Genomic DNA, 23,026 nt, shown 5'->3' on the forward strand with positions numbered 1-23,026 from the left:
CACACCTCCTAATTTATCCAGAATAGTTCCAGGATGTTGCAGTCATCTATTGCTATGTAACCAATCAGCCCCCAAAACAGGGGTAAACAATCCTGTGGGTCAGGAATTCCGAAGGGGCACAGTGGGGGGGGGGGGGGGCTCTGGTCAGCACCATGAGGTCTGGGGCCTCAGCCGGGAAGACGCGGAAGGCTCAGGCGAAGGACTCCTTTCAAGGTAGCTTCCTCCTCTCCTGTCTGGGGTCGGGGCAGGACAGGCTCCGCTGGGTCTGTCACCTGGAGGCCAGGTAAGAACCTCATCTACTGTGCTGGAGAGACCCCAGGTAGGACTTCCCGGTGACAGACCCAGAAGGGCTTGGATGTGTTGGCTGGGATGTCTAGAACGTGCCTTAGAGGCAATGGCTAAACCGGCCAGGAGAGAGACTAGGAATCAGATCACAGCCTCTAGTTTCTACTCTTGTCCAGGCCCCCACAGAGCTTAGGGGGAGGCCTGCAGGGGTCTAAGGCTTCTTGTGCGTGCACTTAGAATAAAATAAGAGAAGCCCGGGCAGTGTGGCTCAGTGGAGGTCACCGTTCCATTCCCAGTCAGGGCACATGCTTGTGTTTCGGGCTTGATCCCCAGTAGGGGGTGTACAAGAGGCAGCCAACCAATGATTCTCTCTCATCATTGACGTTTCTATCTCTCTCGCCCTCTCCATTCCTCTCTGAAATCAATAAAAATACATTAAATAAAATAAGAGAAATGTTGGAATAGAATTCCTCTTCATTGACAGTTGGATGTAGAAAGAGCAAGGTTAGGGGTTAGTCTGAGCAGCGTTCCAATTCTAACTTTGCCACCTTCTTGCTGTGTGATCTTAGACAAGCTGATCCACTTCTCTGAGCCTTCTGGTGAATCTGTAAAAGGATGGTGATGACTACTTGGTGAGATTATTTTGAACATTAAACAAGAGAATAGGTCAGGGTCTAGCATAAGGAAGGAACTTAGTCAATTTTCATTTTTTTCTCCAGTTTTGGAACCTTGTCTTAAACTCTAATATTGTCTTTCTTAGATATGTCCCGGTTTTGTTGTTGCTCATTCGTTTAGAATTTAGGGGCAGGGCGCATAAGGCACGCTGTGTGGCTGTGAAGCCTCGTGTACCGCGAAGGAGAGAGGTGGAACCTGGGGGCCCTGGTCGCTCCCTGGTTGAGAATTCCCCAGCATTTGGAAGGGGGAATACTCAGGGCCTTTCTAATGGTGCCGCTAGGCACCTACCTGGGCGTGAATGAAAATGAATCAAGCCCGAGCTCAGCAGTAGCCCAACCTTATCCAGAAAAATCAATACAGGTTTCCCCATATTACGCAACATGTGATTTCCTGAAAAGTTGGAGATAAATCAATGTTTTCCTCAGTTCAACATGTATTACGCATCAGGTGTGAGCTCAGAATTATGCTAGAGGACACACACACAAGTACACACACACACACACACACACACACACACGCACACACACACACACACACACGTACACACACAATCAGCCGTGATTCTTGCTCTCAAGGTTCCCACATTCCTACCCAGCCACTTCCTAAATGCACTAAAGGAGCTTGCTAATGGCATCATGTGGTAGATGCTTCCATAAAGCTAAGAACTCTTTTAATCTGGGAAGGATTACTTCCTGATTAACATCCTATTTATTTATATATTTGTATTTGTCAACTTGGATTTTCACAGTGAAGGTCTTTTTCAGTTCAGCATATTCAGGCCTATCATGACTGTTTGTTGACTAAATGAGCATAGTTCAAAATCGAGGCATACCCTCGACCACATTTGTGTAGAGGTAGATAACTCAAAAATACCTTTCATGTCTCTGTACCTATTTGCTTTCATAAGAACCTCGAAAAGGAGGAAGAGCAGGACTTAATTATGTCCATTTCACAGGTAAGACACCTGAGGTCCATAAAGAGCAATTAGCTTCTCCAAATCAGTGTCCAAAATGTCTGATGGAAGTTCAGACCAGACTCTGCCTGCAGAGAAAGCCCCAGCAATGAGATCAGGATCATTTTAGCTCACTTGTCCCCTTGGCTGACCTGCCCAGGCCCTGCTAAGGGGACCCGTCCATCCTCCCAGGCATCTGGGCTGGAAGCCCTCAAAGCTCAAGCCCCATCTTTCCCCAACAACTTGTGTCCCATTACCTTCCCTGTGGGTGACCCTCTGTGCTTGAATACATTTACTTGGTTGACACTAAGCCCCTCCTTCGTAACAAACACTGGGCTGAATGAGCCATGGCCCTTCCTCTCTGTGGAAACAGTTGAGTAGAAAGTGCCATGTCAGAAACAGGACTCAACCCCACCTGGGAGGACATTTACCTCTCTGACTTCTGTGCTGGGAAAATCTGGGTGGTGTTTTGAAGGATGAATAGGAGTTCGTTAGACTGGCAGGGAGAGGCGGGGGGATTCCAGTGGGAGGGAACAGCACAAGCCAAAGCACAGTGGTGTGAATTGGCACATTGTGTTTAGGGCCCTGCCAGGAGCTGACATAGGTAGGGTGGAAGTGAGAAAACAAGAAAGGTGAGGCTGGGAAGGGAAGGGAAGGGAAGGGAAGGGAAGGGAAGGGAAGGGGGGCCAGGAAAGAGGGCCTACTCTTCCACACTGTGGTGGTTGGGTTTCATCTGAAGGTCCCTGCAAGGTTTGAGGCCAGGGCCTGATGTGATCAAGTTCAAGTTTCAGAAAACATGCTCTGATAGCTGTGTGGGGAACGGAGGGAGGAGATAAAGGGATGTTTTGTCTTGTGCACCATCGCACCTCCGGCAGCTAGTAGGTGCACTGGCAGACGAGATGCTCAGTGCACGTTGAAGGGATGAATGAGTGACCCAGTTAGGAGCTTATGCAGAAACCCAGAAGGTCCTAAGCTAAGCTCACAAGAGTGGAGAGGCATGGGGAAGTTCAACGGGAAGAATTTAATGGGAACTCTTTACACAGCTGGTCTGAAGCAGGGGCGCCCTTCAGAATCGGCCCAAGTTGTGGCAAGGAGGCCAGACCTTCATAATCCCCAGTCATTGGTGTAACCTCCCGGAAAGGGAGTGTGACCGTGAACAAGGCAGCGCTTCTCAGTCGAGACAAAGTCCAGAAAAAGCTCCCCCAGGGCACCCAGAGTTGGGTGGACTAAGTTCTTCAGTTCTGGTGGGGGACTCTCACAGCACGTGAGAACAGCCATACAAAGGGGATTTTAGGGGGGCTGGAGCCACAGAAGAAGTGTAGCCAGTCCCAAGCAGAGAGAGAAAGGAATAAGGAGCCACAATCCTCTCTTCCTCCCACCCACCCACCCATCGCCCTCCAGGGCCTCCTGCTGAACACGGGACTCCGTTTGCAAGCAGCAGCACCAGGGAGCTGCGCGGGGGATGGCTCTGACAGCAAACAGGCCTAAGGTGGACCCAGCGACCCAGTGGCACTGGGGGACGGGAAAAGGGTGGATTCAAGGAGAAATGACTGTCAGGGATTCTGGCGCCTGGAGCGTGTGGCGGTGCGGCCCCTCCCGGGGAGGCAGTGAAGAAGGTGCACGCCTGGAGGAAGACACTGAGGGCCCGTGCTACGTGTGCCGTCCAAGTGCAGATGCGAAGCTGGCCGTTCTGTGGATCTAAACACTGGCACAAATAACATTTTTTTAAAAAAAATATATTTTTTTATTGATTTTAGAGAGGAAGGGAGGGGAAGAGAGAGAGAGAGAGAAACATCAATGATGAGAATCACCAATCAGCTGCCTCCTGCACGCCCCCGACTGGGGATCAAGCCTGGAACCCAGGCCTGTGCCCTGACTGGGAATCCAACCATGACCTCTGGTTCATAAGTCTATGCTCAACCACTGAGCCACGCCGGTCAGGCCAAAATAAACTTTTAAGACCAAACACCTCAGGTGGGCTCTCTCCTGGCCACAGGACCGAGTGCAACCAACTCAGCATGGCATTGGAGCCCTTTACGTTTTCCCAAAGGACTTTTGCAGGCTCAGCTCCCTGCTTCCCTTGCAGTTACTCAGGGCTCTGAGCCAACATCCCTACCTGGTCTAGCCACCCACCATTATACCTCCCCGCTAAGCAACAGTCTCACCATCCCACGAGTCCCCAGGTCAAATGCTGTCCAGATGGAGTCCTTCCTCTCTTCTCCCTGCAAATCATAATCTCTCCTTGGAGTCCCCACTAGTGCTTACCAGCTTGAAAGTGCCACCACTTACTAGCCATTTGACCACAGCAAGCAACTAATTCTTTGCAGGCTTCTTCCCCTGTGACATGGGGCAAAAACCACACAGTGAAGTTGTAATACCAAGTGAAGTAATCTGTGTAAAGTGCTAAGAACAGTATGGACCTCAGTAATGTTAGCTAGTAGCATCATTTTAATTTTCATCTCTTAATCCTCAGCGTCTAGCTCTTAGTTGATGCTTAATTAGTGTGTGTTGAATGAATGGAAACTTAATATGGGAAAGGATTTATCCTTGTGTCTGGACCTGGTTTTAGAAAATTAAGTATTTAGCAGAAGAAGCGCAAGGACTCCAAATTGACCTGCTTCTCTCTTTAAAGAAAATGACAGATTCTGAGGTGTGTGTCCCCCTTCCCCCACCTCCCACGGAGCTTTGTGCAGAGTCTGGAACACATTTCATGCTCACCCAAACCACAGTGCACGAATGCACGCACACGACCTGGCAGGGTTGCCTCAGTGTAGGCAGTATCATTGTCTGTGGCCAGAATGACTTCCACTCCCCTACCCACCCACCACAGAACCGGGACTGGCGCCGGGCCCCAGACCCTGCTGTGGAGGCTGGGGAGGGGGCAGGAATCCGGCGGCGGCCACGTGGGCCCCTTCCGTCCGCTCCCCACATCCTTTGTTTCCCACTGGCCGCGGCTCAGGAAGCTCTTTCTGCGAGTCACCGCGAAGGGGCGGCGAGGGAGCCTGGAGAAGCTATTTCCGTTCAATCCGGGCGGGTGGCAGGCGCGGGAGGGGCGTGGAGGTGGAGGCAGCGCAGAAGGCCTAGTGTTTGCTTTTATTTCATCCAACAGAAGGTTCTATTTGTGGAAGCGAACAGACGCTGAGGATTAGAACTGGGAGGGGGGCAGGAAAAGGAAAAAAAGAGCCACATCCACTACCACGCACAGGTCTTCCCCGGAACTACCGCGTGGGGGTGAATGACTGGTTCTGGAATTCATCACCTTTCCTATCCTCCCTTCCTCCCGCTGCACCCGGACCTCGGCGGCGCCCACGGCTCCAACCGGAGGTTCCTAGGCGCGGGGCGGTGAGGGCGATCCCCGGGGCGAAAGGCTTAACGGCGGGGCGACAGCGAGCGGCGGGTGCAGAGAACGGCGGTGCGCGTGCCCGCAGACCATTGTGTTAGGTGTGAATGGTAGCGCGCACCAATCACCGGCCACTTCGCCTCCCGCAGCCCCGCCCCCCCGCCCACTTCCCCGGGACCCTGACGTCACGGGAACTTTTCCTCCGCCCCCTCCTCCGGCTCCGGTAGCCGTGAGCTCCAGGCCTGCCCGAGGGCGCGCGCCGCCTCCTGCCCAGCCCAGCCCCGGGGGTGTGCGCGCGCGCCCCAGCCGGCTCGGGACGCACCACCTGCGCTGGAGCGCGCGCTGCCCAGAGCATCCCCAGCGCTCGGGCCACCCCTATAGCGCCCCCGCGGACCCAGCTCCACCTCTGCTCCCCCCACCTTCAGCCTCCCCCTCCGCTCTGGTGATTGCTCGCTGGCGGCAAGGCTCGAGTCGTCGCAGCCACCTCATTGCACAACCGGCTTCCCAACTGTTTACACAGCCCGGCCTGTGAGTGTGTGTGTATACAGCGTGAGTCACCGGGAGGCGGAGGAGGTGGAGGAAAAGGAGAAGGAGGAGTGCACTGGCCGGGATCGCTGCGGCGCACACGCTCACTCAGTCACTCTCTCCGAGCGCGTCTCGCTCGCTCACACACACGCCGGGAGCTCCGGGACGCGCACACTCCCGAGCGCCGCGGAAAAGTTGATACGGCTCTCGCTCCGGACTTCTTGCGTTGGGAAGTGCATTTGACCTGCCTTCTGTCGAACCTGCGGAATCCTGTCCTCGCGGCTGGAAACCTCGAGAACGCCGGCCACCGAGACTGTCCGCAGCCTCGACAACAATAGCGGCGGCCGACCCCAGCGAGGCGCCCCGAGCCGGAGCCCGCGGGGATCTGGGGACCCGAGCCGGCCTCTGATCCCCGGACGCGTGGCCTGTGTGGCCCCCGCGTGCAACCGGAGCTCCCGGGAGCGGCTCTTGCTTTGCTCCCCGTGGGGGCCGAGCCCAGCTCCGTCTTCAACTCCCCCTCGTGGGCTGGAATAAGTCGCAGCGCCTTCCCGCGCGGATCCCAGGACGTACAAAGCCGGGACCGTCCCGTCCCGGGATGCGGGTCGGTCCCGTGCGCTCTGCCATGAGTGGCGCCTCGCAGCCCCGCGGCCCGACCTTGCTGCTCCCGGCCGCCCGGGGCGCCCCGGCCAAGCGCCTCCTGGACGCGGACGACGCGGCGGCCGTGGCGGCCAAGTGCCCGCGCCTTTCCGAGTGCTCCAGCCCCCCGGACTACCTCAGCCCCCCCGGCTCTCCCTGCAGTCCGCAGCCTCCTCCCGCCGCGCCCGGCTCCGGCGACGGCTCGGGGAGCTCGCCAGGGCCCAGCCGAATCGCCGACTACCTGCTGCTGCCCCTGACCGAGCGCGAGCATGTGTCCCGGGCGCTGTGCATCCACACGGGCCGCGAGCTGCGCTGCAAGGTAGGCTCCGGGGGTTGGAGGGTAGGGGTTGGCGGGGGTGCGGGACTCGGTGGCGGGCAGTGGTGCTCGGGGTCTCGCCTGCCGGCTCCTGGGGGCTCGAAGTTGCCACCAACGCTTGAGCTTGGGGTCAGGCAGATAAGCGACTTGAGCCAGGTAAGGGAGCGTTTGACCAGGTTCACCGTTTGGGGGTCGAGGGGTTTCCGATGGACTGATACCATGGGGCCTCGGTGGTCAAGAGGAAGTGCAGTATTCAATTTGCTTTATTTCTCTAGTATTTCCTTAGCCCCCTGTGCAGCGCATGGCGTTCCATATAAGTTATGGAATTGAAATGGATTCCAGGGCCATGCCATTCCCCTTCTCTCATTCTCGCTCCCCCCGCCCCTTGTCCTGGAAGGACGCCCTGCTCCGGGTGCCTCCTTGGAGCTTGGAGCCGCCGGCAGCTCCCTCGCCCGGGTTTCCAGGCACCCGGGCTCAGCTGTCCGTGGGCTCCGGTCTTGGAGAGTCCAGCTTGAACCCGCGGGGGGACAAGAACCCCGTTCTCCCCAGAGAGCAGCCAGGGCGGGGGAATTTGCCCGGAGTAGAAATATTGGAAAGCCCACACCGGCTAGGAAGGCTCACTTCCATTCATGTCTTTATTTGCCGGCCAGGCTTTTTTTTTTTTTTTTTTTTTCTGTTTCTTTTTCTTTTTCCTGAACATAAGGGATTCCATCCAGGAGGAGGTACCACTCCTAGAAACTGGATCCTCCAGCGCCCAGAGACGCAGACCACTCCCACAGGCCACCCTTCGCGACCTCACATCCCGGTCTCAGACATCCTGAGAACCCTCTGGGTTCTCCTTTTTTTCACCCGAAGGATAGGGTCACCCCAGTTAAAGTCGCTCTCTGCTTTTCCGCAGCTCACCTGACCCACCCCTTCCTGGGTTTGCTGCTGCCACCTACTGTCCGACCAGAGTGAAATTTCACGGTCAAGCCCAGTTAAAACGGGGGAGGGGTGTCTTTTCTTCTCGGTGGCTGGGGGGCTAAGAGCTGTTTGGGGAAGAGTCTGTGTGCGCGATGGGTGGGGTGCAGCGGAGGGGGAGGCAGGGGGCAGCAGAGAGGTTTTCCTAGCTGGCGCCAGAGCAGCCAGGCCTCAGAGGCCGGGTGAGCCTGGCCATTGTGCAACCCCTTCCAGTTCCTCTGAGCAGATAATAGCTGAATCCAGATGGTGACAACCCGTGTGTCACCGTTTCCAGTTGAGTCCTAGGATGTGAGTAACTGAGCCAAACAAAAGGTTCTTACTGAGCCCAGCCAGCTTTTTGGTGGAGATACTACTCATTTCCTGGGTGCAGGTGGAGGTGGGAGTGGGGAGGAGGGAGGGATAAACAAACAAATGAAACAAACTGTGGAGAGGATCCCATATCCCGCCTGCGAGCATTTCCACTCAAGGCTGTTTATGCTCGAGCCAGACTCTCATGCAGGCAGGTTGCTTAAGGCTGCGTTGTCAGTCTTCTCTCTCCGCGTCATCTGTTCCTTCTGACTGATGACGGCTCTGCCTGCGCTCCAGTCGCTGCTCCCACAGTCCGTGCTCTCTCTGTGCTGAGCTCTTGGGCCCACAGGAGGCTGTGCATTTCCAGGGCCCGCTTTTCAGCTCCTGGACATCCCAGGGGGCACTTGGTGCAGCTGCCTGCCAACAAGGAAGGACCACGGGGGGCCGGGACTTGGGGCCTCAGCTCTCGGAGCTGATGGGCTCATGGAAGGTGGGAACTTACGTAGAAAACTTTTCTTCCAAACCTTCCATATGGTAACCTGTTGGCTATTTGCTAGCCCAGAGCCCTGGATGTTGCTGGGTTGGGGTGTTAGGAGTAGCCGGGGTTGCCTAAGGTGGGGCAGCAGAGATAAGGGGGATAAATGAATGGACCCTCCTGTCAACCAAAGCCCAAAGATTGATTGAGAACTGCAGCCCAGCCTGGGATTTTGGAGGTGGCCTCTGCTTTTTTTTTTTTGCCTCCTAAGTGGGTCAACTTCTCTCTGCAGGTGTTTCCCATAAAACACTACCAGGACAAAATCAGGCCTTACATCCAGCTGCCGTCACACAGAAACATCACCGGCATCGTGGAAGTGATCCTTGGGGAAACCAAGGCCTATGTCTTCTTCGAGAAGGACTTTGGGGACATGCACTCCTACGTGCGAAGCCGGAAGAGGCTGCGGGAAGAGGAGGCTTCCCGGCTCTTCAAGCAGATTGTCTCTGCCGTTGCCCACTGTCACCAGTCGGCCATCGTGTTGGGGGACCTGAAGCTTAGGAAATTCGTCTTCTCCACGGAGGAGAGGTGAGCAGCCTCCACAGCCCCTCCTGTGGCCTTTCGGAACCAAAACGAAGGTGCAGGTTGAGCAGTGAGGTGCAGTGTGTTGGCTCAAAACCACACCAAAGGCTCAGTTGTCCCAGTTAGTTTCCAGAGTGCTCTCCGGAGGAGCCCTGGCCCAGGCTGGCTTGTTCTGCACCCTTGTGGATGGGGCTTGGGGACACCTTGATGCTTTGTGGGATGTCATGTGATGGCAGGAAGCCCTCACCACTTCACCCCAGGATCAGGTTTATTCTCCATTGTTGTGAGAAAGGTCAGTTCTTCTGGGGGTAAATGTCAACCTGCCCTTCACAACCTTGACTCCCAGAGGAAGTCCTCAAATCCTTGTTTTCACCGAGTGGGTTTTCTTTTCTTTTCTTTCTTTCTTTTTTTTTTGCATACCTGGAGGGTATCAGGAGCTAGCGAGACTGTCGCATTTGCAAAATTCTGCCCTCCTCCACACCGCATTCCTGTCCCATCTCACTCAGGCGTGGCCCCTAAAATTACTTTATATTCTCTGGTGACTTTTTGGACATCTTATTGGGTTATGGCTTTAGAAAATAGGCACACTGAATAATAAATGGAAGTTGGCTGGAATTGGTTGCTAAATATAGATCATGGCTTACCTCATAGAGGACAAGATGGACTTGATAAGAGAATAATGAGACCTTTACGATTCAGAATTGAGGTTTCAGACAAGAGAATTCAGGAAGCCACAGGAGATAAAGCTTACCTGATTTTAAGAGGCGAGCCACATCCCTTGTGGAAAGATGAAAAGCAATATTGTTGTAGAATTGTGGGGGTGGCTGTGCGTTATTTGGTTGTAGCTATTCAGGTAAAGCTGATCCCAGCTGTGCTTTTTCACCCTGAGCTCCAAACCCTATGAAAAAGTACCGGCAATGTACAGATCTTGTAATATAGAAACCCACACCTGAAACCTGTATGTTCAGGTTGACCAATGTCACACTAATACATTTAATAAATGAAAGAAAGAAAGAAAGAAAGGAAGGAAGAAAGGAAGAAAGAAAGAAAGAAAGAAAGAAAGAAAGAAAGAAAGAAAGAAAGAAGGAAAGAAAGAAAAGGTACTGGGTTGAGTTACCAGAAAGCATGGCTTTGTGTCTGACCTTGCAAGAATTATTGGAACATACCGATTAGCAAAGAAAAGCAAAGTGTTTGCAATGGAGAAGTTTCCAATTCCTGGCACATGCTCCTTTGACATGGTGATGTATTTTCTGAAACATGCCTTTCACACCTCTTTACCAGCTTTTGAAATCCGCATTGCACAGGCGAATGTCATGTGCATGGAGTTTGGCAACCCGAGGGTTAAGCAATGGCAGGCTGACGCTAGCGTGTAACCAGCACAGGTGCAGGGTTTTAGAGCAAAAGCAGCCAATCAGGGGCAGACAGTGCGGGTTGAGTCATATTTTCCGTTTACAGAACCAATGGGTATTTTACATAACGACGGGAGGTCAGGCTGAGGACACACCGAAGTTAGCACATGCATACTACACTCCAGGGAACAGGAAGGCAGGAAGATTAAAAAAAAAAAATCCAACCAGACCTTTGAGAGGAAAAGGAATTGACCCATTAGCCAGTACCAAATACTTGCGTCTAACTTCACAACAAGTGACTTACTGCAACGGGCTGTTTCTGAGAAGCAGAGAGGGGCCCAGGCTGCCACCACGTAGCAGAGGTTCCCCCCGGGGGTCCGAGAGACCTGGGTGTCTGGATCCACATAAGGAGGCCCCTGCAGCTTCATAGAGGAGACTTGGACTAAAGATTCTCAGATGTTAGTTGTTACCTGAACAGGTCAGCCCCCATGCAGAGTCCATATGCTCAGGTGCTGCTGTACCATGTGGGTGCGTGTTTTAGGGCCCCTGCAAGCAGCTGCTTCTGTTTGCTCATATGGCCTCTCTGTCCAGGCTGAGCGCTCTTTGCAATTAAACACCTCCGTAAATGTCATGGGCCTTCCTTGCACCTTCCCCAGCACGTGATCGGTCCCTCTGTGTGTGTATATCAGTGTGAGTAGGAGTGTTGACAACCCGTGGGCAACAGTAGTGACTCTGGGCTCTGTGTCCCGTACTGCAAAGTGCGGGTCCGGTAGCTCTGGCCGTCAGTGGTGTGATAAGGACAGGGTCAGCTTGTAGGATGCTGGGGCCCTCCGTGAAGAATAGCATCTACTGCTCTTCTCCGCCAGCTTTTGTAGAAAATGTCAGCATTCCCTGGAGACCAGCTCCCACTCCTGCAGCGTGCACGCTGTGTGTTGTGCAAGCCCTATGAGGAGATATCTCCTTAGCTCCAGCGTAACGAATAGTATTTGGGGCTTTGCATCACACGCTCCAGCCTAGGCGCTCTCGCCATACTTTGCAAACGTCTATTGCAATTTGCATTGGTTTGTGAAACGCGCGTCCTGGTGATTGCAGGACACTGCTCACTGGATGAAGGGGTAAATGGCATTCCTTGGGCCTGGGCAGGGAGTGCCCGTGGGCGCTGTGTGTGGGGAGGGCTTTGCTTTGCATAGCAGCTGACCCGGAAGTAATGGCTTGTTCCCTCTCTTGCAGAACCCAACTTCGACTGGAGAGCCTGGAAGATACACACATAATCAAGGGGGAAGACGATGCTCTGTCAGACAAGCACGGTTGCCCTGCCTATGTGAGCCCCGAGATTCTGAACACCACGGGGACCTACTCTGGCAAGGCGGCGGACGTCTGGAGCCTCGGGGTGATGCTCTACACCCTCTTGGTGGGACGATACCCCTTCCATGACTCAGACCCCAGTGCCCTTTTCTCCAAAATCCGCCGTGGACAGTTCTGCATTCCTGACCACATCTCCCCCAAAGCCAGGTGCCTCATCCGCAGCCTCCTGAGGCGGGAGCCCTCGGAGAGACTCACCGCCCCGGAGATCTTACTCCACCCCTGGTTCGAGTCCGTCCTGGAACCTGGGTACGTCGACTCAGAAATGGGAACTTCAGACCAGATCGTCCCGGAGTACCAGGAGGACAGCGACGTTAGTTCCTTCTTCTGCTAATCCCAGAAACCTCAGAAACCTCAGAATTCTCACACATGGCATTTCCATTTCCAAAGATGGACAGGCCCTTCGACGCGGTGCCAGCCCGGCCTGCGATGGCGTAAAGACTGTCGCCCCCCGGACTGCTGTGTGGAGTGACGTGGTGGGTGTGAGCAGCGTGCACGCTGACTGGCTGCCCTGCAACGCTGTTTCCCTTTCAGCGAGCCCTCGCCGACTACCCCTGTGTCAGATCCGGGGGTCTGCCTCTTTTATCGGTGGCAAAGAGTATACATCCTACAGCATGTACCCAAGTGACATGAACAGAAGGGAGAGGAAGTGGATCGCACAATGGCATTTGGGGCAATAACCCACTTTAACGGGGTGACAAGTAATTTGGGCCAATACACCTGCCATCTTTGAACTTGTCTTCGGTAGCTAGACTTTCGCTATCTCAGCTTCTCTGATTGGAGAGTTCTTTTTGGCGGGGGAGAGGGGAGTTTGGTTTAACACTCACCCTTCCTTCACACACATTTGGCAATGACTGCTCCGCTGTGGGGTGGACTGTTTTAGCATAGGAGCCTGCCTGCACCATGAACCCAGACTCTCTCCTCTGTTTCCTGCCAAGATCTCATTTGCACTAATGCCTTCTTTCTGACCTTGCCTCATCTCCCACTTCACTCTAAAACAAGCATGTTAACCATGCGGCCTGCCGGCCACGAGTTTGACACGCTTGCTCTAAAAGCACCCGCTAACGGTGGAGAAGTGTCACAAGCGATTCGAACACCTGGCTCCGCCAGAACTCTGAGCTCAGAGACACTGCAGATGGTTCTCAATGATTTGAGCACTTGGAAACCGTTAGATGTTTTGGTTCCTCTCAAATATATGTTAGCATTTATCTTCTACTTTTCCCCCAACACCATCTCAGGGTGGAATGTTTTGTCTAAGAGGAGAAAGATACGGAGTCTCTCCACTCCTCTCTCCCAAGAGCAAACGTTAAACTTCAGAGAAAGTGAATTTTGGATGGTTCTCAGACCAAGTCCCAGAATTACACTTTAACCCCCTCTCCCTCCCCCTCCATGGATATGGTCTGCCCTTGGCATTGTGTGTGTCTGCAGTTTTGCATGATGGGTTGTTGATATTTCAAATGTGGTGTGGTTCATGAATACATCTGTATACTCTGCATCTGGAGGAAATAGTAAACCCCAAATCTTCAAAGTCGGGAGGGTCTTTAGAAGTCACCTGGTCCTACTTCTCTTTCTGCCACCTCCCAATGCAGAAATCCCCCCTCCTGCTTCTTTTACAGCCGGGAATCCAAGTCTCTGTTTGAATGCTTCCAGAGATGGGAACTCACTCCCTAGAGCTTAACAGAGAAACTGCGACTTGCATTAAAAAACAAGTACAGATGAAATACCAGTCCATGTCTTGGACAGGACTGAAATCAGGTGGTTAAACGGGTAAACCAAACATACTGTATTTTGAGAAATGGCACAAAAACAGGCAGTCATCTTTTAAGGGCTACGCCTAGGCAAACTACTAACATGCATTGTTAAGAATGCCGTGTATACCTCATGTACTGTGTACTTTGTACATATATTTTACCTTTTATACATATGTTCGATATTTTTTATTGTTGTTTTGGCTCTGAGGCTTGTGTTGTCGTCTGTGTCTGTCTGAATAACCTGCGTGTCTAAAACCACGTGAAATGTGAATGATTGTTGGCAATATTACCTTGACAGAATCATGGGACTCGGAGAAGAGGGAGGACAGAGACCTCTGGCGCACTAGCGCTCTCGTGGTTGCTCGACTGTTGTATCTGTGATACATTACCCGGCTGAGGGCTCTGGCCGGGCTGGCTGGGGCTTCCGCCCGGAAAGCTAGAAACACTAGATCCTTCCTGTACATGTGTATATATGTGAACAGTGAGACGGCTGTTTTTGACTTGTAGAGAAATTTTAATAAATCTGGTTTCGTACGTCGGCGCTGTGAATGTCTTTTGAGTTCAGCCCGCCTCTGCCTTGTACAGTATCAGGCCGGGGGATGCAATATCTGGCCTCCAGGCTTAGGATCTCATGGGGGGAAACAGAAGTAAACAGATGATGATTATTAGCTAGGATTATTATATATGACTTTTGGCAGGACCCATTCACTTTTTCCAACTGACGTGGGCAAATTCATTTAATGGGCGAAGCCCATTGGGTGGAATCAGGTTGGCAAGGGCTATGGGTTGGATTTAGAAAGAGGCGCAAACATAAATAAGCCGTGAGCTGTAAGAATCCCTCTGGCTCTTGGTCTTTTTTTTAGGTCAGAGACCCTTGGTAATTTGATGAGGGCTATGGACACGTCTCAGAAAAATGTATATATGCATCGCACAGGATTTTGCTGTGATTTCAGATGTCCACCTACATCCCTGAAGGCTTCCCAAGGCTTCCTGTTGAGAGGTGCCCTCTTCCCACCCACTAGACTTCATTTAAATGGCTAATTGAGGCATTTCCTTTTTTTCTATAAACATGGAAGAAAAAAACATGTTGAATCACAAAAGTAGAGAAAGAAACGATTTTGACTTCATTAGGTTTATAGCTTTACTATTACCTCAGAAACTGTTCTAAAGTCAATTAGCATCTAGAGTGATTTTAATAACACTTTATATTGTAAAGTAACAAATACATAGAAAAAATGTACATATAAGTGTATAGTTCTGAATTTTAACAAATTGAACACACTGGCATAACGAGCTGCCAGGTCAAGAAAACAAAATAGGCCTCGATGGTTTGGCTCCGTGAATAGAGCATCAGCTTGAGGACTGAAGAGTGTCCCCGGTTTGATTCTGGTTAAGGGCACGTACCTCAGTTGCAGGCTCAATCCCTGGCCCGGGTCGGGGTGCATGAAGGAGGCAACCAATCGATGTGTCTCTCACATCAATATTTCTCTCTGTCTCTCCCCTTCCCTTCCATTCTCTTTAAAAAATCCATGGAAAAATGTCCTTGGGTGAGGATTAACAAAAAATAAAAATAAAACATTTTAAAAGAAAACAAAACAGCGCCCGGAGCCCCTTCTGCCCCTTCTAGTGGCTGCCTGACACCCCCTCCAAGGGTGCCCACCGTGGTACAGAATTTTCTCTCAAGTTTTAATGTGAAAATTGGAATAGGGGCTAAGCCATCCACTCTGGGCTCCACTGGAGAGGCCGAGGGAAGTTACCGATGACACACTCCCCTTTTCGAGGACTCAGGCTGAGGTCACAGGAAAGCAGACCTATGACACCGAAGTCAGTGCCACTCAGGCCTCATGACTCAGGAACGTAAGGAAAGAAGTGGAAAAGGCACATCAGGATAACGTGGGGAAGGCCAAAGGCCCGCGTACGCTTGGAAACGAAGAAGCTGGGGTTGGTCTAGGGCAGTGGTCGGCAAACTCATTAGTCAATGGAGCCAAATATCAACAGTACAACGATTGAAATTTCTTTTGAGAGCCAAATTTTTTAAACTTAAACTTCTTCTAACGCCACTTCTTCAAAATAGACTCGCCCAGGCGAGTGGAAGAGCCACACTCAAGGGGCCAAAGAGCCGCATGTGGCTCGCGAGCCGCAGTTTGCCGACCACGGGTCTAGGGCAGCGATTTTCAACCCTTTTCATCTCCCGGTACATAAACTAATTATTAAAATCCCGTGGCACACCCCAAAATATATTTTTTGCTGATCTGACCAAAAAAATAGGTATAAATTTTGATTCATCCACACCAGACGGCTGTGGTGCTGGCTGTTGCCATTATTTTATTTGACAATCTAAGGGAAAAGAGGCCAGTGCCCTGACAAAATAGTCAGGTATTTAAAAATTAGTCATGTTTTCAAAATTCTTACGACACACCAATGTGCCGTGGCACACCGGTTGAAAATCACTGGTCTGGGGCCATCCATGCATAGGATCCTTAAACCCAAAGTGGGTGGGGCAGGCCTCAATCTCAGAACATACATCACAGGGTGTCCCTGCTCCCAGGAACCCAGATGAGGCTCGGCATGGCTCCTTGGGCACACAGCCGGCTAATAGGGCTAATACTTTGGACTTCACCGAGCTTTTTCATCTAAGGATTTCAAAACACTTTGCAAGCAATTAAGGTTACAACACCTCTTTGTACTGTTGTTACATGCACCTAATGGGGAGAAATATGGGTCAGGATTGGCTGGTATGACATGTGATGCCACAAATCCATAAATTTAATCTCTTCGAAGATTGGAACAAATCTGGGGCAATCGCAACCACTTACATTTAGAAGATCGGAAGGAAAATGTTGAGCGCTGGCTACAAAACTGATCCCTTTTATTTTCTCTTGTGGCCTCCATGTACTCATCACCAGAGTAAACTATGCAAGTAATTTCTCACCCTTTTATTCATAGTGTATTTTCTAGAAGTTTTCCCTCCTTTCCCCCCCACACCCTCCCAACAGTCGAGTGAAACAGGCAAGTCCAATATTACTTGCTCCATTTTACAGATGAGAGAATGGAGGCTCAAGTGTTTTTCAGTAGCCACTCAGGAATAAACAGCTCAGAACTGGGCCATGAACTTGGGTCTTTGGACTCCTCGCCCAATGTTGTTTCTCTCTCTGCACAGCACCGCACCAAATCTCCTGGTGAAACTGACGATTGGAGGGTGGAGCAGGAGGATGGGCAAGCAGTCTGGATAGCTGTTTTGCTACAGCATTGAAAAAATTTTTTAATTTTTTTTTTTAATTTTAGAGAGATAGGAAGGGAGAGAGAGCGAGAGAGAGAGAGAAAGAGAGAGAGAGAGAGAGAGAGAAAGAGAGAGGGAGAAATATCGCTTTGTTGTTCCACCCACCTATGCATTCATTGGTTGATTCTTGTACATGCCCTGACCAGGGATTGAACATGCAAACGGACAATGCTCTAAGCCAGTGGTTCTCAACCTTTCTAATGCCGCGACCCTTTAATACAGTTCCTCATGTTGTGGTGACCCCCAACCATAAAATTATTTTCATTGCTACTTCATAACTGTAATTTTGCTACTGTTATGAATCGTAATGTAAATATCTGTGTTTTCCGATGGTCTTAGGCTCTACAGCAGCGGTTCTCAACCTGTGGGTCGCGACGATTCATTAACAGTAGCAAAATTGCTTAGAGTCTAAGTAATTGAACTACCTGGCCAGGGCTTGCTACAGCTTTTGTAATTGCTTGTGTGCTGGCCTCATTTCCACCATCTACATGGCAGCCTCAATGGGCAGAGACTTCTGCTCTGAATATCAAAGTCCAGTTCAAGGAAATTCCAGTGCTTTGAAGGAAAAGCATCTGGAATGACTTCGCTAGGGACGACGCAGAGGAAGAGACTTACAATGACACACTTTTTCGGTAGAAGGAACAGTGGGATTGGGGCGGCGGTGTTTCACTATACCCCAAAGGTGTATGGGAATAACCAAGAAAGGACAGACTCATGTGATGTGGTCACAGATGCACGAGTTTCCCACGAAGGGAGCAGCTCATGGGGAGGTTGGTGGATCCTGGAAACCCCAGTAGTGGATTGATCTGCTTCGGACCTCTCTTTGGCATTGCCAGTGCCTTTTACCGTTCATTCATCTAGGTGTGATGTGTCTGGGGCTTAGACTGGACTTGGTGCTTGCCTCTGCCGAAGCTAGTATCCCACCATTGCCACAGACAGTCTCCATCTCCTTGCACGTCTGTCTGTGGGCACTGGGCTCAGCGAGTTGTTACGTTGCTGAACTGAACTACTCCACCAGAAACCAGGGCTGCCTGAGAACGTGCCGGTGAAACTGGATGCTCCTTCTGTCCGGCTGGGGTCTCGGCCCCTTACAGTGCGGGCCTTCTGCTCGCTTCCCCTGGGCAGCTCATACCAACAGAGTCCACCTTAATGAAGGCATGGCGTGGTGTGTGTGTGGGGGTGGGGGGTGGGGGGAAGCCAGCTACTTTACAATGGCCATTTTTATTGTTTTTTTTGAGTAATATTTTCTCCCCACCCCCAGTTGTTTTTAATTAATTTATTTTTTGTGGATATATTGTTTTATCTTGAAAATCCATTTTATTTACCCATATAGTTGTTTTTTTTTATTTTTTTAAAATATATGTTTATTGATTTCAGAGAGAGGAAGGGAGAGGGAGAGAGAGAGATAGAAACATCAATGATGAGAGAGAATCATTGATCGGCTGCCTCCTGCACACCCCTATTGGGGATCGAGCCCACAACCCAGGCATGTGCCCTTGACCGGAATCGAACCTGGGACCCTTCAGTCCACAGGCCAACGCTCTATCCACTAAGGCAAACCAGCTAGGGCCCCACAGAGTCGTTTTTAAATACAACTACAGTTTATATGCATTGCTCTGCCTGATTTCATGCGAGGAGGCGTGGCCTCGGTTTGAAGAGGAAGGCATGGGGGTGGGCGGGGCTCAGGTGCACTCCACACAGATTTCTCATCCAGGTTCCATGTCAAGAAGAGGTTGTCTGGTCTCTGGGAGGTGAAGAACCGCCTCATCCGCTCCTGGGGGTCTACAGGAGGGCTCCTCGCCTTTGCCTGAGCCGGGCCGCTGCTCCGTGGCCGGGAAGCAGGTAAGCCACGCTCCCGGTGTTGTGGATGGGAAGCCACACCTGAGAGAGGGGTGAGCACAGCCCATGGCTTTCCCGAGGGCCCGACACCAGCGCCTTCCTCACGTCCTCACTGGGGAAGGGGATCTGTGGATGACATTTCACAACCGGAGTTTCACCCCGAGCACACAGCAGGTCTGGGACACACTGCTGGGCGGCCCGCGCCTGGGAGCCCAGGAAATAAATAATTAGAATAACAACGACGACGATGGGAACCCTCAGGTGTTGAGTATTTAGTAATTGCCCAACACGATGTTAGCACTTGCGGTCTCTTCATTCCCCCAGGCCTATAGGAAGATCTTCTCATGTGTCCCATTTCACAGGTGAGCACATGGGCGCCCTTGCTCAGGTCACACAGCTAATCAATAGGATCTGAACATGGGCAGTCTCACTTGAAGAGTATGCTCTTAACATGCGAGCAGTCTGCTGCCCCGCTTCGGCATGCGTTCCCCTTTATATTTTACTACCACACCTGAAGTCCTGTCGTGTCGGTGTACCCTGACTTCTCTTGAGGGGAAACACTTGATGTTGGACACTTTGTAGGGCTGGCAGTAAAGAGGAAAGGGCTTGAACCTCGGGGTTAGAGAGGCCTGGTCTCAAATCCCAGCTCTGGAGCTAACTGGCCGTAGGACCCAGACAAGTCCCAGGACCGCCCCACCTCCTTGCAATGATAAGGGGAATGGGGGGCTGCTGCTGTGAGGGCTGCGTGAAGTAGTGCGTGCCCAGGGCCCAGCCCAAGGTGCCATGGCGCCTGCTCCAAATTCAGGCAAATCCCTGAGTGGGAAGAACCCAGGCTGTGAAGTCAGACCAACCGGGCCTGGGAGCCCAGTCTGGCTCCTTATTTGTTCTGTGACCTTAGGTAAATTGCAAATCTGACCCCTGATGACCTCATCCATGAAATGGGTACGTCGTGAGAAGGGTTTGCAGGGCTGCCTCGTGTAGGGTTGTGGTGCTTGGCAGCGAAGCGGGCCGTGGGCGGGACTGTGAGAAAACACGCAAAGGGCCTGGCCTGGGGCTGCAGGCGGGATGAGCGCACCTGTCCTCATGTACACAGCTCCCCCTCCTTTGTCTTCCCCGGGGTCTCCCCCTTCTTGCTGACAAGCCTGCTGAGTCAGAGGCTGACCGTTCCGGAGGGGAGGGCCAGAGGAGGGAGCCGGGCCGCTCAGGGAGGTGAGCCCCCCCTCCCCTGCTCTGTGGGGTTGTGGTGGGAGCTGGGGGCTGCTGACCTTGATCTTAGCCAGTTCAGGGGAGCATCCAGCGGTCTGGCTTCTCAGACCTCCTCCAGCTGGCTGCCTCCTCCAATGTCTCAGAAACACCTAGACCAGTGGTCGGTAAACGGCGGCTCGTGAGCCACATGCGGCTCTTGGGCCCCTTGAGTGTGGCTCTTCCACAAAATACCACGGCCTGGGCGAGTCTATTTTGAAGAAGTGGCGTTAGAAGACGTTTAAGTTGAAAAAATTTGGCTTTCAAAAGAAATTTCAATCGTTGTACTGTTGATATTTGGCTCTGTTGACTAATGAGTTTGCCGACCACTGGCCTAGGGGACGGGGGGCTTGAAGTCGCATGTCACAGATACCACCTCGGTTCCCAAAGCAGTGGCCTCCCTGGAACCCCACAAGGTGGGCAGGGGTTTGAACAATGAACACACAGTTTCTGCTGAGGTACAGACAGCTGAGTCCCAACCAGCAGGGTGACCGGGTGAGGAGCCTGGAGTGGCGAAGGCCAGCGTTTGAAGAGTGGCTCCAGTACTTAGCGCCGAGGGAACTAAGCCCTCCAGCCTCAGTTGCCTTCTCTGTGAAATGGGTTAGTACGGACTCCCACCTCCTGAGACTGTGCAATTTAAATACGACCACACCTGTAAAACAGTCCCCCGTGCCTGCCATCTACAAAATGCTCCACATGTGGGCTGCCCATAACCGAGGCCAACGAGGCCAAAAGCAATGCCAGTCCATTACAAAAAATTGCTCAAGTGCGTCTCACAAGTGTGTGGGGGGAGGGCTCTTGTTGAGATGCAGATTCTACTCATCAGGGTGGGCGGTGGGGCCTGAGAGTCTGCATTTCCAGTCGTCTCCTGGACGATTCGATGCTGCTGGCCCTTCAACCACAAGTAGAGCAACCCAGTTCAGAGGCCTGTTAGGTCTCAGTTAAGATGAGCTAATTCCTCAACACAGGAGCATTGTTTACATCAGTGATGGGCAACCTTTTGAGCTTGCTGTGTCAAACTTCGCCAAAAAACTGAGCATAACTCGGGTAGTGTGTCACTTTGAGGAAAAAACTAACTCCAAGACTCTAGTCGCAAATGTTTCATCCTCAGGAGCAGCAAATGTTTCATCCTCGGCATGCGGCCACGTGTCATCAGAAATGGCTATGCGTGTCAGTGCTGACACGCGTGTCATAGGTTCGCCATCACTGGTTTACATCCAGGACAGGGGAGTGGAGAGGAATTAGTATTGAGCAGCTGTTTAACATGGGGCATGTTGGATGAATTGTGTCTTGGAATCCTCACAGCATCTCTGAGGGATGTTAACCCCATTGTACAGATGGGGAAACTGAGCCTCAGAGGTCACAAAGCTTAGTAAAGGGAGGGGCTGGGATACAGATTTGGGTCTTCTTGCCTCTAGTCCCTGCACCTTTCTGTGTACCTCCAAGGCAACAGCAGGAAAGAGGATCCAGACAAGCCACCTCCTCCCTCCGGACCTCAGTTTCCCTGTGGGCAACATGAGTGGCCTGAGTGTACATGACCTGTGAGCTCCCGCCCCGCGCTCGGGCGGAAGTTTATCAGTCCGCGTGCTCTCCACTCTTACTCAGCACTCACTTGGCTGCTTCCCCACGCCGCTTCCTAATTTGGTGCCACACTCTGGTTCAGACATATCAATGTCACCCTGTCCAGTGAGGAACGCCAGCAGGACTGCTGGGCGCAGTCATCTTCCCAAAAGCAGGCCGCGGTGTAGTGGTGACCAGAATAGACTCGGGGCCCGGGCCAGAGAGAACATTCTTCCACTCCCCAGGGATGAGCCTCTCGGCGTCCCTGCAGGTAGAGAAGGCCACTTGCGTCAACTGGAAGTCACGAGGGACCCAGTGTCACCTGCCTTGGAGTCTTAACCCCACAGGACCTGAGCGCGAAAGGGACCGGTTTGAACCCACATGTGGAGAGGCAGGCGGACGGGCCTGCGTGTCAGCTGGGCTCTCGGGCACCTCCTGGGCGTGCAGGATCTCAGAAGAGCACGGTGGCCAGAGCTGACCTCTCTGGGTTCAAGTTCCAGCTCTGCCACTTCCTAGAGTATGACCTTGGCAAGTTATGTAATCTCCCTGCACCTCAGTTTCCCCTTCTGTATCATGGGACTAATGGTGGTAGTTGTCAGCTTAGGGTTGTGGTGAGAATTAAACGAAATAATATATGGGAAGCACTGAGCACATGTAAGCCATGTCCATAAATGTGAAATCTGTGAGGGCAGGGGCGTCTCTGTTCTGTTTATTGTTGGGTACCCTGTACCCCAAACGATGTTTAGCACATGGCAAACGCTCACAGGTAGTTGTGCAATGATTGACTCAGGGAGCCTGTAGAATGGTGAATTTCAAACTGTGTTCCTAGGAACCCGAGGGTGCCTGGTGTCACTGTATAGAGGAAGTGGAGGGAGAAACACTTGAGGAGGAGTCAGCATCGTCCTGCTCCCTTCCCCTGCCCTGAGCCTCTTGGACTTACGTATATGCTATGTATGTGGTTTTCTGGGTAAAATTTTATTTGGAGGAAGATTTTTGCAGCTTGAAAAATAGCTAGAAAATCATCAATATCCAAAATCTGGTTTTTGGATCCTAGATTGCCCTGGGCGAGGGCTAAGAAAGCTGCTCCCCTGACCCCGTGAGCCTCTGAGTCAGCTTTTCTGGGGCAGGGGCATGAATGCTGAACCCAGTTCTTAAAGAATTTCTATTTACTCGAATGCTTGAAAAACACGTGGCCAATCGTTTCACAAATGGGGAAATGGAGGCCTTCGGTGAGGTGCTTGGCTCAGAGTCTCAAGGGGGTGTGGGAAGGACTGGTGTAAGGTGTTAGCGCCTAGGCAGTGCTCCTTCCATGCTGTGGCTTCTGTGACTCAGCATAGGTGAGGCCCTGAGAGACCCCTCCCAGGTTCCAAGAGGGGGTGCTGGGAGGGGGACGGGCACGGTCACCACTATCTCGGCCTTCTGGCAAGTTTCCGGTTCTTAGGGCTTTGGCTTCGCCCACACGCGCCCCAGGGCAGGCACTCAGGGGGTGCTGGCTGGACGGAAGGGGTGAAGGAAGGGATGACTTCTCGTGCAGAGGTACAGTGTAATGGCAGGCCGTGCTAAGCTCTGTGAAGAAAACAGACGGGGAAAGGGATAGCCATCCTACACTTGT

The 23,026-nt window shown here is 52.1% G+C and overlaps 2 protein-coding genes across 2 annotated transcripts in view; both read left to right on the forward strand.

Moving 5' to 3' along the window:
* The window catches only part of NSMCE2 (NSE2 (MMS21) homolog, SMC5-SMC6 complex SUMO ligase), a 268,435-nt gene extending 252,110 nt beyond the window's left edge, over positions 1–16,325 (forward strand). The window contains exon 6 of the transcript XR_013814914.1: positions 16,316–16,325. The gene's annotated coding sequence lies outside the window, so the exon portion shown is untranslated. The remainder of the gene's footprint in view (positions 1–16,315) is intronic.
* TRIB1 (tribbles pseudokinase 1) lies at positions 5,494–14,029 on the forward strand. Its single transcript, XM_079796744.1, has 3 exons — positions 5,494–6,732; positions 8,745–9,037; positions 11,611–14,029. Exons 1-3 carry the CDS (start codon positions 6,373–6,375, stop codon positions 12,074–12,076), a joined length of 1,119 nt encoding a protein of 372 aa, XP_079652870.1. The 5' UTR covers positions 5,494–6,372; the 3' UTR covers positions 12,077–14,029.
* Positions 16,326–23,026: the final 6,701 nt, after the last annotated feature.

This window comes from Cnephaeus nilssonii, assembly GCF_951640355.1.
Source record: "Cnephaeus nilssonii genome assembly, chromosome: 18".
NCBI lineage: Eukaryota > Metazoa > Chordata > Mammalia > Chiroptera > Vespertilionidae > Cnephaeus > Cnephaeus nilssonii.